Source organism: Zea mays, chromosome 1, assembly GCF_902167145.1.
Source record: "Zea mays cultivar B73 chromosome 1, Zm-B73-REFERENCE-NAM-5.0, whole genome shotgun sequence".
Lineage (NCBI taxonomy): Eukaryota > Viridiplantae > Streptophyta > Magnoliopsida > Poales > Poaceae > Zea > Zea mays.
The window spans coordinates 288684967-288700293 of NC_050096.1; the positions used below are offsets into that span (position 1 = coordinate 288684967).

Here is a 15327-nt window from a genome sequence, read left to right on the forward strand (position 1 = left end):
GTATAATTTGTTTATATTCTATAACTTATATAACACTCTTCGTCTCACTCATTTATAATAAAAATATAGTACATAAATATCTCCGACATCTTGCTAATAATAGTATACAAATATATTTTGTATAAAACCGAATTAGCTTAATTGATATATGTATAAATTATTATTATTGGAATAAAATTCAATTCCAATGATCCAAACGGAACATTAGGAAAATAAGAATCCCTTAGAAACCCTAAAAAGAATCTCCTTGGTTGTGAAACATTTTTTTCGACTAGGAACGGGAAAACATTACTCAAGGAAAAAATAAACGTTCTAGTAGGCGGCGAATATTTGTAGGTCAACGCCGTTCAGGTGCTGTCGAATTAGTATAAAGCCCATGGCCCAAAAAACAGCCCAGATTGCTAAGAAAACGGCCCACCAAACCAGCGGATTAAAGAAGGTTGCGAAGGCACTAGCCGAAGCCACGCTCCCCGGAACGAACGACGCAGCCCAACCCGTTCCCACCAAACCAGCGGCACCACCCATGGCTTCGGCGGCGGCGAGATCCGGTCTCCGGTCGCTGGCGGTGCGCGCCGGCCCGTTGAGGCGCCGCATGTCCTCCTCCGTCCACGACGACGCCTGTACGTACATCTTGCCGCCTTGGTCGCTTACCCCGTTCCCTTCCTTCTCTTTTTGCGAGACCCGATCGGATCCTGATCTGGGTTCTGGGCCCTTCGCTTTCCGCGTTCGCAGATGAGACGGCCAAGTGGGAGAAGATCACCTACGCCGGGATCGTGACCTGCACCCTCCTGGCGGCGTACAACCTGTCCAAGGGCCACCCCCACTTCGATGAGCCGCCGGTCAGATCTCACTCTTGAGTTCTCGGAATATCTGATTAGATTTGGCCTGAGTCTAAAATGTTTTTTGTTGTTGTTGCAGGCGTACCCCTATCTGCACATCCGCAACAAGGAGTTCCCATGGGGTATGGACTGTATACCTCATCAATTCGATTTGGCTGCTTGTTTGATTTTATGTTATTTGCTCCGTTCCCTTTTGTTGAAAGAAATGCGTCAGGATTAATACTTGCTTTGGTGATATGCCATCGGATTAATCTGTAATACTTTGTGTACTAGAGGCCTCTGTATGACATTATAGCCTAGTATTTAGTTGACAGAGTTCTCTATTTGCGTATAGGATTATCGTCTTGGTTAACTAATTGTATGCATCTGTCTGATAGCTCTACAAATAATATTAAGGGTGCACATTGGTATCTTATATTTTTCCCTTATTCTTGGTTGTTTTGTTTTGCACAAATATTGAAACACCAGGTGAGCATGCTATGGGATTGTTATCTTTATCTGTTAATAATTGTTCTAGCCAGGAACTATCTAGGGAATAGATACTCTGATGGAATGCCTCATTAGTTTATCCTGTGTGACACTGCAAGAGGTTGTCTTGTCATGTATGACCGTATACTAAAATGGGTTTGCATCGTCTCAAGAAAGGGACAACGATGTGTTAGCCTTGAACATCGAGCAAGTTTCTACAGTATTAGTTAGGGCTGTTCGCCAACTTCTCCCTAGTTACACTGGGTAGACTGTTGAATTCGGTGGGTCTGGAAACCCCTGTCACCAGTCCAGGTTTGAAGGCTGGCTCAAACCTAAGGGCAAACTGAGGGGGATGTCTCTCCCCCCTGGCCAAGTCTTTTATTATTATTATTATTATTATTATTATTATTATTATTATTATTATTATTATTATTATTATTATTATTATTATTATTATTATTATTATTATTATTATTATTATTATTATTGTCGGCTGTTCAATAATTTTTAGAATTCATTTAATGTTTCACACGACCCACATTGCTTTGGAATATTAGTTGAACTCGATTGCCCTGCATCATGACCAAACTGATTTGTGATTGAATAGCATAGTAGTGTGGTTATTTTGCGAAGATCAGCATTTGCTTGCTTGTTATCCACTTATCTGTGATCATTTACTCTGTTGAGTTACCACTGCATTCAACACCTTACAAAAGATAACAGTTGATCTAATCCCCAGCCTGGTCAGTGTTCGGAATTGAGACATTCAAACATGATGCCAAGTGTGTCTTTCTGTCTTTCTTTTCACCCTTATTTCACAAACTCCAAAAATACCTTGAAAAGAATGTTTTTGTGTCTTCATTGTAATCTGGTTCAATGTGTCTTACCTCGGTCCCAAAAAACATGCAATTCTAGGTATGGGCATAGCCAACTAACATAAGTTTGACTGAGTTTATGGAAAATAGTATCAACGTTTTGAGACTACAAATAGGTATACGAAAATATAGTTCATGGCAAATCTAGTGAAGCTTATCTAGTATGAATTTAGTCAAACTTAGAATTGCATCTTTTTTTGGAACTGAGTAGTCAGTACTCAGTAGTATGCCAAAGATGGCATTCACTCCAAACTGTTTTTCATCATTGTTCAATAAGTGCTGCAGCTCTTTCCTGTATATATTAATAGGAAAATGCCTTTTAGAATCCAGAGAGTTCTTTTGTATCATCTAAGTTAGGTGCAAACGGTAAACATTATTGAAGCCGTTCGCTCAGAGCTTGCGGCGGCTGCTGCTGTAGCAGATGGACTTTTTTTTCTCTCTCAGTGAAACACTGGAGTATGCAGCAGCAGCAACCTTTTCTTGCTGCCGAACAGCTCCATTTGTGATTTCAGACTTCAGGCTATCGATTATGAATTTTGCTTTTCCATTTCTGATACATCATACAATTGTGTAATGCAGGCCCTGATGGCTTGTTTGAGACGAAGGACCACCACTGAGCCCTGATTAGCACACATTCAGGAGCTGGTGCATGCTTAAAAGAGTTATATGGTTGTTTCAGTGATTTTCCTTTTCCCTTGAGACCTATTTGCTGCAACAAGAAATAAGAATGACCAAACTCTTGTATTGACAGTGAGGTTTTAACTGTGTTAGCTGTTACCGTCTTGTCTTCTTTTCTTTGCCGTCCACGTCAAATATGGTCACCTGTAAGTTGATCTTGCCCGGTGTCAGGAAACGGCATCACAATTATCAAAAGCTGTTATCATATTCTGATGGCTTAAGATTGCACCCTGTGCTCGTGATGATTTCCCGTATCAACTATCATTCTATCAAGGCAGAACGTAATGGTTTGTTTTGTTTATTTTCCAGTAAACATGTAGGTTGGACAAGGTAATATTTTAATGTTCTCTATTGCTAGTGTTTGTGAATCCCAGCTTTCGGTTTCTAGCTGTGTAGCAACGGATCAGAAATTGTGATCAACTGTAGTTTCAGGGAAAGAGAGACCTCATCGTTCATCTGCAAACTCTCTATTGCTGCACTAGGAAAACAATGCTTCGGGCAGTAGCATCCCCCATTTTGGTGATAGGATCATAGGACATCTGACCCCCAAAAATAAAAACACGAGTCAAAATGCCCTGTGTACAAGGTAGTGATAAATCAATATGCATGGAGAACTAGAGTTCTCCCTGCCCCGGGTAACATCGTGCATTCTCAGCTCGAGATGCGTTCTTTTTTATCAGAAGGTTCCTGCCTTCTGGGTCTTGTTAGCAGGCTTCTCTGCTCCAGGTGCCCCTGCAGCGAAACTGTTGGCAAGCAACTCACCAGCTGATCCTGTGCCACGCAACAACGCCGTACCGACGACAGATGAATCGTTTTTGGCAGAAGCAGTCAGAGTCAGGGCAGCGCCATCTGCAGCACCGCCAGTCGCTTCGGACAGTAGAACGGCAGCACCATCCAGCACAGTGCCGGTGCCGTTCACTGTAGCAACACCGCTTATGTTCAGTCCATTCTGATGAGTTCCTCCATGCACGGCCTTCGGATCGTCGTCGCGTCTAGAGATGGCAATGGGTACCCGAAACCCGATGGGTTTTTACCCCATTAGGGTACGGGTTTGAGTCAATTTTCATACCCATGGGTTTGTTAATGGGCATAAATCTATACCCGGCGGGTTTATGGGTACGGGTTTGTTCCTATAGTACCCAAACCCGTGAACCCGTGGGTTTTTTAAACCCGACCAAACCTAGTGCATATTGTCATTTTATTTTATAAACGACCAACAAACTTGTTATTCCTTATTTACTTCATAATTTTTATCAATTGGTGAATGCATCAATAGTCGGTGAGAGTGTTGCTTGCTTGCTATTATAATTTTTACTAGCGTTATATATGTGGTGGATGGATAACTTAGTGCAAGGTCACTTAATTATACAACTTATTATTTGTATTTCATTCTCTCTACTAATAATTTTTATACCAAATCATGAACTCGTTGTTCATTACATAGATTTTGGATCATGATCTCATTAATCATTACGATACTTATTGATTATGAGAAGAACAAGTATATTGGAGATGAAACCCGCGGGTAACCCATGGGTACCCGCTAACCCGACGGGTACGGGTTTGGGCAAAATCTCAAACCCGTTATGGGTACGGGTTTTTTAACGGGCATGGATATTTTTCACGGGTACGGGTTTGGGACGGCAAAACCCAGCGGGTTTGTACCCGTTGCCATCTCTACACGCAACACGTTCTCCTTTCGAGCTCTAGGCTTCCAGCTTTTGGAGATCCGGTGACTTGCTTGTTTCGATCCGCTGCGCTCATGGTCATCGATCCGGTGGCTGACGGTTCAGACATCGGTAGCTCTCTGCCTCTCTCTCTCTCTCTCCCTCCGTCTCATGTGTTTACTCTGACTGCCTGGGCTTCATGCCTTCATCACAGTAGCAGTATTATATAGCCACTCGCTCCGTTCCAAATCATCGAAGACTCAAAGCAAAGCATGCCAAATCTAATTGAATCAAATTTATAACGGAGGAAGTAGCTCCGTACGTGCCTTCTCTGGTCGGCATGCATTCATGGTGTCTTGCTGGTCTTCGTCCTCTCCCAAACCGAGACAGGGCGCACAGAGTCAGTAAAGGCCTGGAGCATCAACTCGTGAAGCAGGCGGTTGGTTCCACTCCAGTTTCTCTCGGTCGCAGTGACTTTGCCAGGAAGCCAAGCTTTCCAGCGCTTCTTCCTTCCTCTTCGGTAACTTTTCTCCAAGAACATAGCCATAAGCGCCGTGTCTTTGTTACTCCTGTATTACGCTGGGCAGCATTGAGCATGCAACAGTTTCTTTGGAGTGAAGTGCATATACAGTTCACCGTCAGGTCACTTGCTGCTCTTATTTTTTTTTCCCCTTCGCATGGTACTTGATGAAGCCAGGGAGGAGTACAGAGCCAGCACCTGAAGTGATCCTCATCCACCGAACGAAAGGAAACGAGCCGAGCCCACCATGCTGAGGCAACTGTCAAGCAGGAGCCATAGAAGCAAGAAGCTCCGGGCAAGCCACGGTTTCCAGGCCTTCCTGCTGGTCGCCGTCGCCGTCTGGATCGTGTACCAGCTCACGCATCCGTTCGGCGAGCGACGGCGGCACGTGGCCGTGGAGGAGACCAGCGGCAGCAGCAACGACGACGACGCCGAGCCGGCGCGGCGCCGGCTGGGCAGGATGCGCTTCGTCCGCTTCCCGGGCCACGCGTCCGTCGATGACAATGACATTGCTGCTGGGGCCAGGAGCTGGAGCGGCGGCTCGTCGGATGATGATTTGAGCGGCAAGGCTGGCGACGCCGAAGGCGGCGATGAGGGACCGGAGGCCGATGGAGATGACGCGGACGATGGACTTGCCGTTGCCGCTGATGAAGAGGATGATGGCATGGATTTCCAGTCACGAGACGGCAGACGCGACTAGAAATGGCAACGGGTACAAACCCGCTGGGTTTTGCCGTCCCAAACCCGTACCCGTGAAAAATATCCATGCCCGTTAAAAAACCCGTACCCATGACGGGTTTGAGATTTTGCCCAAACCCGTACCCGTCGGGTTAGCGGGTACCCATGGGTTACCCGCGGGTTTCATCTCCAATATACTTGTTCTTCTCATAATCAATAAGTATCGTAATGATTAATGAGATCATGATCCAAAATCTATGTAATGAACAACGAGTTCATGATTTGGTATAAAAATTATTAGTAGAGAGAATGAAATACAAATAATAAGTTGTATAATTAAGTGACCTTGCACTAAGTTATCCATCCACCACATATATAACGCTAGTAAAAATTATAATAGCAAGCAAGCAACACTCTCACCGACTATTGATGCATTCACCAATTGATAAAAATTATGAAGTAAATAAGGAATAACAAGTTTGTTGGTCGTTTATAAAATAAAATGACAATATGCACTAGGTTTGGTCGGGTTTAAAAAACCCACGGGTTCACGGGTTTGGGTACTATAGGAACAAACCCGTACCCATAAACCCGCCGGGTATAGATTTATGCCCATTAACAAACCCATGGGTATGAAAATTGACTCAAACCCGTACCCTAATGGGGTAAAAACCCATCGGGTTTCGGGTTTCGGGTACCCATTACCATCTCTAGTTGCGTGCCGGTCAAACCGCCAAGGCTAGCGGGTCAGGCTCTGCACCGGCGTCATGTGCTCGGCCGAGGAGGGATCGAGAAACGAGAGAGGGGCCATTTATTTTGTGCGTCCGATGCGCAGTGCATTCGCGTGTCAGGTGCGGAGGTGCCACCACTTTCAGCCGCGTGAGTGCAAAATCATCATGTCGGTGGCGCATGGCAGCTTGGATGAAGTTTCAAAAGGTCGACCATGGTCTATGTGCAGAGGAATTACACAGTTTTGCCCTTACGCAGTGCACTTAAAACTCTATCTCGTCCTCTATTTTGAATATCCATATTAGACATGTATTTACTCTAGGTTTTTATACATACTTATTTGTTGTACCCTTAAATCTCCTATTCATATTTTAGTTTTACTTAAATCTACTATTTAAAATATAAAAAGTAGATACAGGAGATAAGAGAGGCTCAGTATGTAGAGAGGATTGAGATGCATCTTCTATATTTAGAGAACAATTTTTAGGGCACTGTTAAAACCTACGGAGGAAGGAATTTTCTCCACACACAGGGAAACGAACAGTTTAGAGACCGATGTTCGAGTCGGGTAGTTCCTTAACCGCCACTGCCCTACACTCAATCATGTCATGGCTATCTAACTTGTGCACATGGAAATACTTATCGGTTCCAAGGGCGTTGAGTGTCCTACTTCTTGTCCTGAGGCGTAGGTTCACTCTTGCTTTCTATGGTGACACAGACAGGGGCGAAGCCAGGATCCGAAGATAGGGGGGCAGACTTAGCCTCCAAGCGACCAAACCAGCAAGGATACATTATTAAAATGGCAAAGAAACCAACCACAATACATATATTGATATATAATGTTCATTACAAAAACAGTATAATAAAACAGCATCTATTTTGTCAAACAAAATAAAATTACATCTCAGTTATTTTGAATTTAGCTCTACGTGTATTAGCTAGATCATAGGCCTTGATAATATCATCGGAACTAATCATTGCCGCTAATTCCCTTTCAATATAAACGACCAGATAATCCCGTAAATAGGCATCTCCCATTTTGCTTCGAAGACGTGTCTTCACAAATTTCATAGCTGAAAAGGCTCTCTCTGTGGTCGCAGTTGACACAGGGAGAGTTAAAAGTAATCTCAATAATTTATCTACCATCGGATAAGAAGAATCTTTACCCAGCTTAACTAATCCACTTGTTAAATCAGCCAAAGATGATAAACCCTTTAGTTCTGGATGGTTGCAAACATCAAGTTGAAAATGTGGCAATTGGCACTCTAATTGCATTCTTTCTTGATTTGAGAAATCAGCAGGATAATACTTTTCCACTAGAGAGCATACCTTTTCCATGTCAAAAGAGCCAAGTATTGGATTCAAGAAAGCACAAAGTGATAAAAGGTCTGTCGCTTGGCCACCAAATCGATCTTCTATCTCATTCAGTTGTTGATCAATTGCAACATTAAACACATCAAATTTATAATGATGAAAAACGGTGGTGTTATCATTCTTATTTCGAGATTTGGTCACATCAAGAAACCTACAAATGTGATAAAATACAAATAAGATCAATTCATATGATATGAATAATAATTGTGCAATAATTTAGCCAAAGGAAACATACTTGTGATTCAGATCCAAAATATCGATGTCATTCTTTTCACAAAAGTAATTGACCTCCTGAAGAAGAGGATCCCAACCATCATTTCGCAAGTTACCAAGTAAGACTTCAGTATTGGAAACTGAATCTAGTGCATTTAAAATATCAATTGACTTCTTTTGGAGTGTTTGACATAGCACATCGGTAATCTTCATAATCTTTTCCATCATGAGCAAAATAAACACAAAATCAAATTTGACAATAATTTGTAGTGCACCTGCAGCATCACCACGAGAATACTTTGAAACTGAACGATCATTTGCAATACTACGTAGGACTGAAATTGTGGCGCTAAACATCTTCTTTAAGCTTTGAATTGACTTGTAATGGGAACTCCATCTAGTGTCCCCTGGCCTCTGTAGAGAGCTCATCTGATTTGCACCTTGTCCAGTGTCAAGCTCTCCCAATTCAATTTCACGAGCTATTTCTTCAGCTTGTGCAGCTAGTAACTCATCATTGCGCTTAGTAGATGAACTAACAACATTTATGATAAAAGTTGCATGTTGAAAGAAGTTGTGTACCTGTTGCACTTCCCTTGATGCTGCCACTAGAGCCAATTGCAGTTGATGAGCCATGCAATGAATGTAATATGCATATGGACACTCGTTTAGAATTAGAGCCTTCAATCCATTCCACTCCCCTCTCATATTACTTGCACCATCATAACCTTGCCCTCTGATGTCTTCTATACTCAAGCTATTAGCAGTTAAGACAGCACAAATTGAGTTCTTAAGAGTCACTGCAGTAGTATTCTTCACATGAACGAGGTCAAGAAAACGTTCCTTGATAAGTCCTTCTTTGTTGACAAAACGGATGACTATTGCCATTTGCTCCTTTTTAGATTCATCTCGAGCTTCATCAACCATGATGCAAAACTTGCTAGTGCCAATTTCTTCTCTTATTAATTTTTGCACTTTCCGTGCAACAATGCTTAGAATTTCCTTCTGGACATCAGATGAAGTGTATTTGGCATTTTTTGGAGCATTTTGTAACACAACTCCTTTCACCTCCTTGTTATATGAAGCCAAAAGCTTGACCATTTCAAGAAAATTACCTTGATTTAATGAATTCTGAGATTCATCATGGCCTCTAAATGGACAACCTTGAAATGTTAGCCACCTACACAACATGCAAGGTTTAAGATATTAAATTATTAAGATGATGATGATGATAATAATGTATACATATGTATAAACATCATAAAAAACAAACTTATTTTTTACCTAATGGAATTGATGGTAGTCGTAAGCCTTAGTCTTGCTTCTGCAACTAATTTCTCATTTTCTTTAACCATCACCTTGTCAATATGAGTCATACTATTTTTTAGATTATTGAAACATCCAACAGAATAGTTATGGGCAGAACCAGAATTTCCCATATGTTTTAGAAAAGCACATTCCTTTCCTTCATTAACCTTTTTCCAATTGTTAAACCCCTTGACTGTGAATGTATCTGATCCATACTTTCCAATTGGTTTCTTTGAAAAAAGAAAACATGGGAGACAATAAGCACGATCTGTATGAGGTGAATACTCTAGCCAACTAAATTGTTTAAACCAATTGCTCTGGAATCGACGAGCATGAGATGCATCATTCAATGGGTACTCATCTAATATAACTTGATATGGGCCCTCAGATATATAAAATCTCCGAGCTTCATCTTGTTGATCAAAAGGTAGCCTCAAAATTTGAACACGTTTACCTGGGTCTCTCTCAAATGCCGTGGCTAAAGTCTCTTGTTGATTTAGCTCAGCTGCCTCAGTATGCAAATTAATTGGATCAGAATCTTGCACATTGGTTAGGTTAGGATTTTCGATAGGAGTAGCTCTAGGATTATCACGTTGGAAAAAACAATCAATTGTCTTGAGTTTTCTCTTCATCTTGGCTGAAATTAAGTAGATGCAAAATTACATAATCACAATGCCCCAAATAAACATAATTGACAGATGGTAAATGGTAATTATCTAATTTATTATTTTACCTAGGCACCTAGCTAGATCAAACATCAAAGAAATTAAGAAACTCGGCTACCTGCCTGGACGCCTGGTGGCTGGTGCTTGGTGGTGGACGGCTCACGGCTGGACGCCCTGTCCCTGCTGCCCGCTGGTGAAAGGGAAATGTGCCTTTGGGCCATTTCTAAGTATTTTGGTGATTAAGTGCAAACACAGGTGCCAGAATGTGAAAATATGCTCATGGATGGACAAGTTGCAAATCACAAGTAAAGGTATGTTTCTAAGCCTTAGTACATTGGTTTTGTGTACTAATATTCTTGTCTAAGTGTTAGAAACAGATAGAAGAAGAGAAGAGAAGACTTGGCTGTGTACAGCCAAGGGGCTGCTTCGGTCTAGGGCACCGGACTGTCCGGTGGTGCACCGGACAGTGTCCGGTGCACCAGGATGCCTTGGCCGAAGAGGCCACTCTCGGGTTTTTCTCCGGCGACTTCGGCTAAAATTCACCGGACTGTCCGGTGTGCACCGGACTGTCCGGTGAGCCAACGGTCGGCCGGGCCAACGGTCGGCCGCGCGATCGGCGCGCGACACGTGGCCGAGCCAACGGTCGGAAGGAAGCACCGGACTGTCCGGTGTGCACCGGACATGTCCGGTGCGCCAACGGTGCGCAGATCTGACTCTGACAGCAACGGTCGGATGCGCTGTTTAAGGAAACAAATCGGGCACCGGACAGTGTCCGGTGTGCACCGGACTGTCCGGTGCGCCCGACGACAGAAGGCAAGGATAGCCTTCCAGATGTGTTCTCAACGGCTCCTAGCTGCCTTGGGGCTATAAAAGGGACCCCTAGGCGCATGGAGGAAGACACCAAGCATTCCTACAACTCTTCTAAGCACCAAGACATCAATCTCACGCATTCGTTTCATTGTGATAGCATATAGAGCTCTTGTGGAGTTGTGAACTCTTTGTGTTGCGTTGCGAGCTCTTGTTGCGACTTGTGTGCGTGTTGTTGCTCTGATTTTCGAGTCTTGTGTGCGTTGCTCATTCCCACCTTACTCCGTATTTCTTTGTGAACTCAATTGTAAGGGCGAGAGACTCCAAGTTGTGGAGATTCCTCGCAAACGGGAAAAGATCAAAGGAAAGAAAAACACCGTGGTATTCAAGTTGATCATTGGATCACTTGAGAGGAGTTGAGTGCAACTCTCGTCCGTTGGGACGCCACAACGTGGAGTAGGCAAGTTTTGTACTTGGCCGAACCACGGGATAACCACCGTGTCAACTCTGTGATTGCTTTCTTGTGGTTATCGTGTTTTGAGTTCTCTCTAGCCACTTGGCCATACTTGTGCTAACCCTTAACAAGTTTTTGTGGCTTAAGTTTTGAACTTTTACAGGATCACCTATTCACCCCCCCCCCCTCTAGGTGCTCTCAGCTGGCCGCTCGGCCAGATCGCGCAGAGCCGCAGAGTGCGGCGTGCTGCCTGCCAGCCCAGCCGCAGTCCGCAGACGGCAGAGCCGCTCAGCGCAGGTGCTGCCAGAGAACGAGAGACGGAGAGAAGAAGACAATGCGGCATCCGATCGTGCGCGCTAGGGAAAAAATTAAGGGTTTTAGACTACTAAACAATAAACTGATGGCAAAATAATGGGCTCTAGAATACATTAGTGGTATACCTTAGTTGGGCCGTTGGGGGTGCCAGGCTCACCCCGGCCCCCCTGGTGTCTTCGCCACTGGACACAGATTTGGGGGCATTCTTTACTCTCAAGCATTTTCTCATTGCAGATTCCTTGTCGAAAGACAACAATGATGGGTGTTACCGAGGTGTAAGGAATGGTGTCCCTAACTTGGCAAAAAAGTTGCATGAAGATGCGTAGGGACTCACGAGGTGGCTATTGAGCAACATGGAGGTTGGACTCCATATCGTCCTAGGAGTAAAAGCCCTATAAGTTGGACATAAATCTAGAGAAACTCGATGAGGCAAATTATCCCATCATACTTCTCCAAAATATGGGGGAACTTCTGCGACCAGGCTGTCTAGTAGAGTGTAGGGTGACTGCCATACACCTAAATGAGCTCTATGGCAGACATGTGCTACATGCGATGTTAGGCTGAAAAGTTGTGGTTGGCGATCGACTTCATCATTGCGGGGTAGCCAAGCACGCCTTGCACTTCGTGTGACCACTTAGGCATTTAGCACGGTGTTCGAAGCTAATGTTGAGATGCACCATGGCTCTATAGGCTAAGGTACAACCTTATTGGCTAGACCCTAGGGGACCATGGTTGGGGACCAAGAACACATATATGATTTTCTTGCAACGTTTTCTGATTTAGTACTCATATGGTAAAAAGGATCGTGGTTAACCCTAGTTGCAACTATAAACCTGGATACATCCTATCACCATAATTCAATAGTAACATCACTGGCATTTGGTGCCAGTGGATGGAAAAGAAGAGCGTCTACGACATTGAGAAGACCAATGGCATTATCAATGCAAAAATCAAGGCGATGGAAATCTCGCCAAGATGACTAATGTAGGGAGGAACCCTCATGCTTGGAGGCTGCCTCACCCAAGGTTATGTCATGATGCTGGGAGAGTGACGTGCATCGAGCAATCGTGCTCCTTTACGACCTGTGGAGGCATACAATGTAAAGCACATAGGCATTGCGCATCCCAGTCATGACACATGCCAAAGCTAGGCCTATGGGAACATTGCCATGTGGCCCACTAAGGCATATCCACCAGGTGGAGGTGGTGGTGGGGAAGACTACATGAGGTTCTAATGCCTCTTGTGGCGTGGCTCACAATATGAGTTGTAGGAGCAGGTGTTAGAAGCAACTACTCTAGCTAATTAGTGTGCAGACATCACCATAGTCGTGTTGCATAGCAAAACACATCAATCCAAAGAGAAAAACACTGTTCCCCTACTCGACATGCCAAATATCATCGTGGTATGACACTGGAGTACATAAAGCACCAAGAAGAAGAGAATTATTGGAGATAGTGGGGGCATATGCGAGTGCTGTGATGAACCTAGTCATGACCTCGAACTTGCACACACGCAATTTAGATAGGTTTGGGTGATAGTGTGTGTAATACTCCATATCCCCTTGCCACTGTCGACTGATGAACATAAAGGTGAAGAAGATTATAAGCTATAGAATCAATTGAGCACCATGACCATCTAACTCCCCACATATTCCTTAGTCATATTGAGAGTTCTAGCTTATTGGTCTATAATCCAACTTTATGATTGTTCTTAAATGTCGTGTGTGGGAGTTTTATCCCTATGTTTCGGAGTGGATCCTATGAGCATGTATCCTTTATGTGGGAGAATCTCCTTCAATCGTTATCATGATCCCCTTTTATAAAGCAAGGTGAGAGAGTTTATATGTTACTCAAACGATGAGTTCGACTACCTAATACCCAATAAAACCAATCTTATCCTGGTTGTGAAGTCATATAGAGAGTTATGCCTTTGGTCGTGCCACATTATCGATGATGTCCTTTAGTGGCAGCCATACCTACATAAGGGCCGATACATTATGTCACCTCTGTAGATATTATAGTCTATGCCATTGGGTACCACATACTTGCTAACTAGTGTGGCAATCTATACTTGATAATACTTCATGGAATACTAACATGTTCATGAGTGGCCTCATGGTCGATGCACGTACCAAATAGTGTTCTCTAGTACCTTATTGCCTAAGTCATTGTGACAGTGCATCTATCAGGCTATAACGTCGTGCATCATATATTTAATATGTCTGATTTGAGGCTTATTCAAAATAACAATGTTATGGCCATGTCAAGATTAGGCTTTAACGTGGTATCTCTGTTTTAGGGACCATAAGGCCCTTGGTGGGACTAGCCACATCCTTCTGTCCTACGTACAATTTTGTACTTAGTCATAGCAAGAGTCCCTTGTTTTTATGGAAGGCCTTAGGCTCTGTAGGCTTCGAGGGTCGGTTGTTCATATTACTCAAGGTTAGGGACTGGAGGCGGTAGAGGGCCCCAAGTGACTAAGTGTTTGTGCCATTATGAGTGACTCGAGGTTTGTAGGGTCCATGGCACTTAAATCCTTCATCATGAACTCCTTAGGGCATTGGATGCTATAGGGAATTAACCATTCTAGTAGTCTGGCTCCGAGGCGGGGGCCAGTGTAAAGTCGTTCTAGTTGAGAGCGCCCCGGGGCATAGGGGTCCCAAGGTCTTAGACTTTTCTTGCGGGGTGGTTCTCATAAGAGGGGGAGTGTCCCAAACTTTGGAGTGCTTCGAGGGAAGCAAGGGCCTTGAGGCTCTTGGTCGTTTTTAATGGGACATTATGGTGTAGATGTTATTTCTTTGGAGTGCTTCAAGCTCAAGTTGCCCGAAGGGTTAGGCCCCTGCCTTGAGTGAAGCCAGGGCAAAGTCCCTTAGGCATGGGGCCTAAGAGGCGATGGTCCCAATAGGTGGACCCTACGATAACTTTCTATACTGTGATCTTTGAATTTGTCCTGACGTATGGTTTTCTTGAAGTGCTAACAAACACGTACAAATTGAAGAAAGAAGAGATGATAACTTGTTCTCGAAGATATACACATCAGCCCAAGCTTCCAAGATTTTGAATCAAGAGATTGGACACTGTTGAAAGGATTGAGAGATGGAGAAATAAAAAGAGATCCAAAACAAATGAGATCTCCTTTGGCTAGGGGACTCCATGCGGAAGTTTAAATTAAAGCCCAGCATACCGTCGGTCGTAGCATTGATACCACGACTAACAACGTTAAGGCGACGTCGGGGTCAAGTCGTCACGATAGCGTGATATCTCGATGTCATGCTTTGATGTTGATCTATATAATCTTAATGTTCTAGATCATGGTGCTAACCTGATACTCAAATATGGTAATAGTTTCACCAAGTAGAAAGAATAGCTTTAAAAACTGTGGCACATACGATCGATGGTAGAATCGAGTCGTACGTACGGCACGACGGCAGCCCCCCTGGCAGCCAGCAGCCTGGCCCGGAGGCGAGAACGGACGGCCGGACGCCAGTAGTACGGCGTACGTATACATGATACCGTGCTGACGACAGCCACATGGATCGGATCAGCTGCCTGCGAGTGCCGTGTCGCCCGTGGCCGTCGGATGGCGGGGAGGGACCGCTGCGACCGTACATAGCGAGCAGCCGCAGGGACCAGGCGAGCAGCCATGCAGCCAGCTTGGTTTGGGTGTGGCGCGCGTGCGGCATCCAAGTTCAGGCCGGCGGACCCAATCTTTACTACTCTATTAAGAGAGCAAGGAGGGCG

The 15327-nt window shown here is 44.1% G+C and overlaps 3 protein-coding genes across 4 annotated transcripts; 2 read left to right on the forward strand and 1 right to left on the reverse strand.

Annotated features, from left to right (window-relative positions):
- The first annotated feature begins 479 nt into the window (after window positions 1-479).
- Window positions 480-3146, forward strand: LOC100274770 (Cytochrome c oxidase subunit 6a mitochondrial). The gene is made up of 4 exons (NM_001149056.2): window positions 480-620; window positions 733-839; window positions 919-961; window positions 2762-3146. The coding sequence occupies exons 1-4, from the start codon at window positions 524-526 to the stop codon at window positions 2797-2799; spliced, it is 285 nt and encodes a 94-aa protein (NP_001142528.2). The 5' UTR covers window positions 480-523; the 3' UTR covers window positions 2800-3146.
- Window positions 3147-4529: 1383 nt separating this feature from the next.
- LOC100276571 (uncharacterized) lies at window positions 4530-6026 on the forward strand. 2 transcript variants are annotated; one of them, XM_008667278.4, is made up of 2 exons: window positions 4530-5047; window positions 5221-6026. In XM_008667278.4, the coding sequence occupies exon 2, from the start codon at window positions 5295-5297 to the stop codon at window positions 5745-5747; it is 453 nt and encodes a 150-aa protein (XP_008665500.1). In that variant the 5' UTR covers window positions 4530-5047; window positions 5221-5294; the 3' UTR covers window positions 5748-6026. The 2 variants fall into 2 exon arrangements, with proteins under 2 accessions (XP_008665500.1, XP_008665502.1); XM_008667280.3 differs by having other exon boundaries at window positions 5225-5825.
- A 1642-nt stretch (window positions 6027-7668) lies between these two features.
- LOC118473248 (zinc finger MYM-type protein 1-like) lies at window positions 7669-9980 on the reverse strand. The gene is made up of 4 exons (XM_035962196.1): window positions 9323-9980; window positions 8064-9218; window positions 7784-7979; window positions 7669-7674 (listed from the first exon to the last, which is right to left on the reverse strand). The coding sequence occupies exons 1-4, from the start codon at window positions 9976-9978 to the stop codon at window positions 7669-7671; spliced, it is 2013 nt and encodes a 670-aa protein (XP_035818089.1). The 5' UTR covers window positions 9979-9980.
- Between the last annotated feature and the right edge of the window lie 5347 nt (window positions 9981-15327).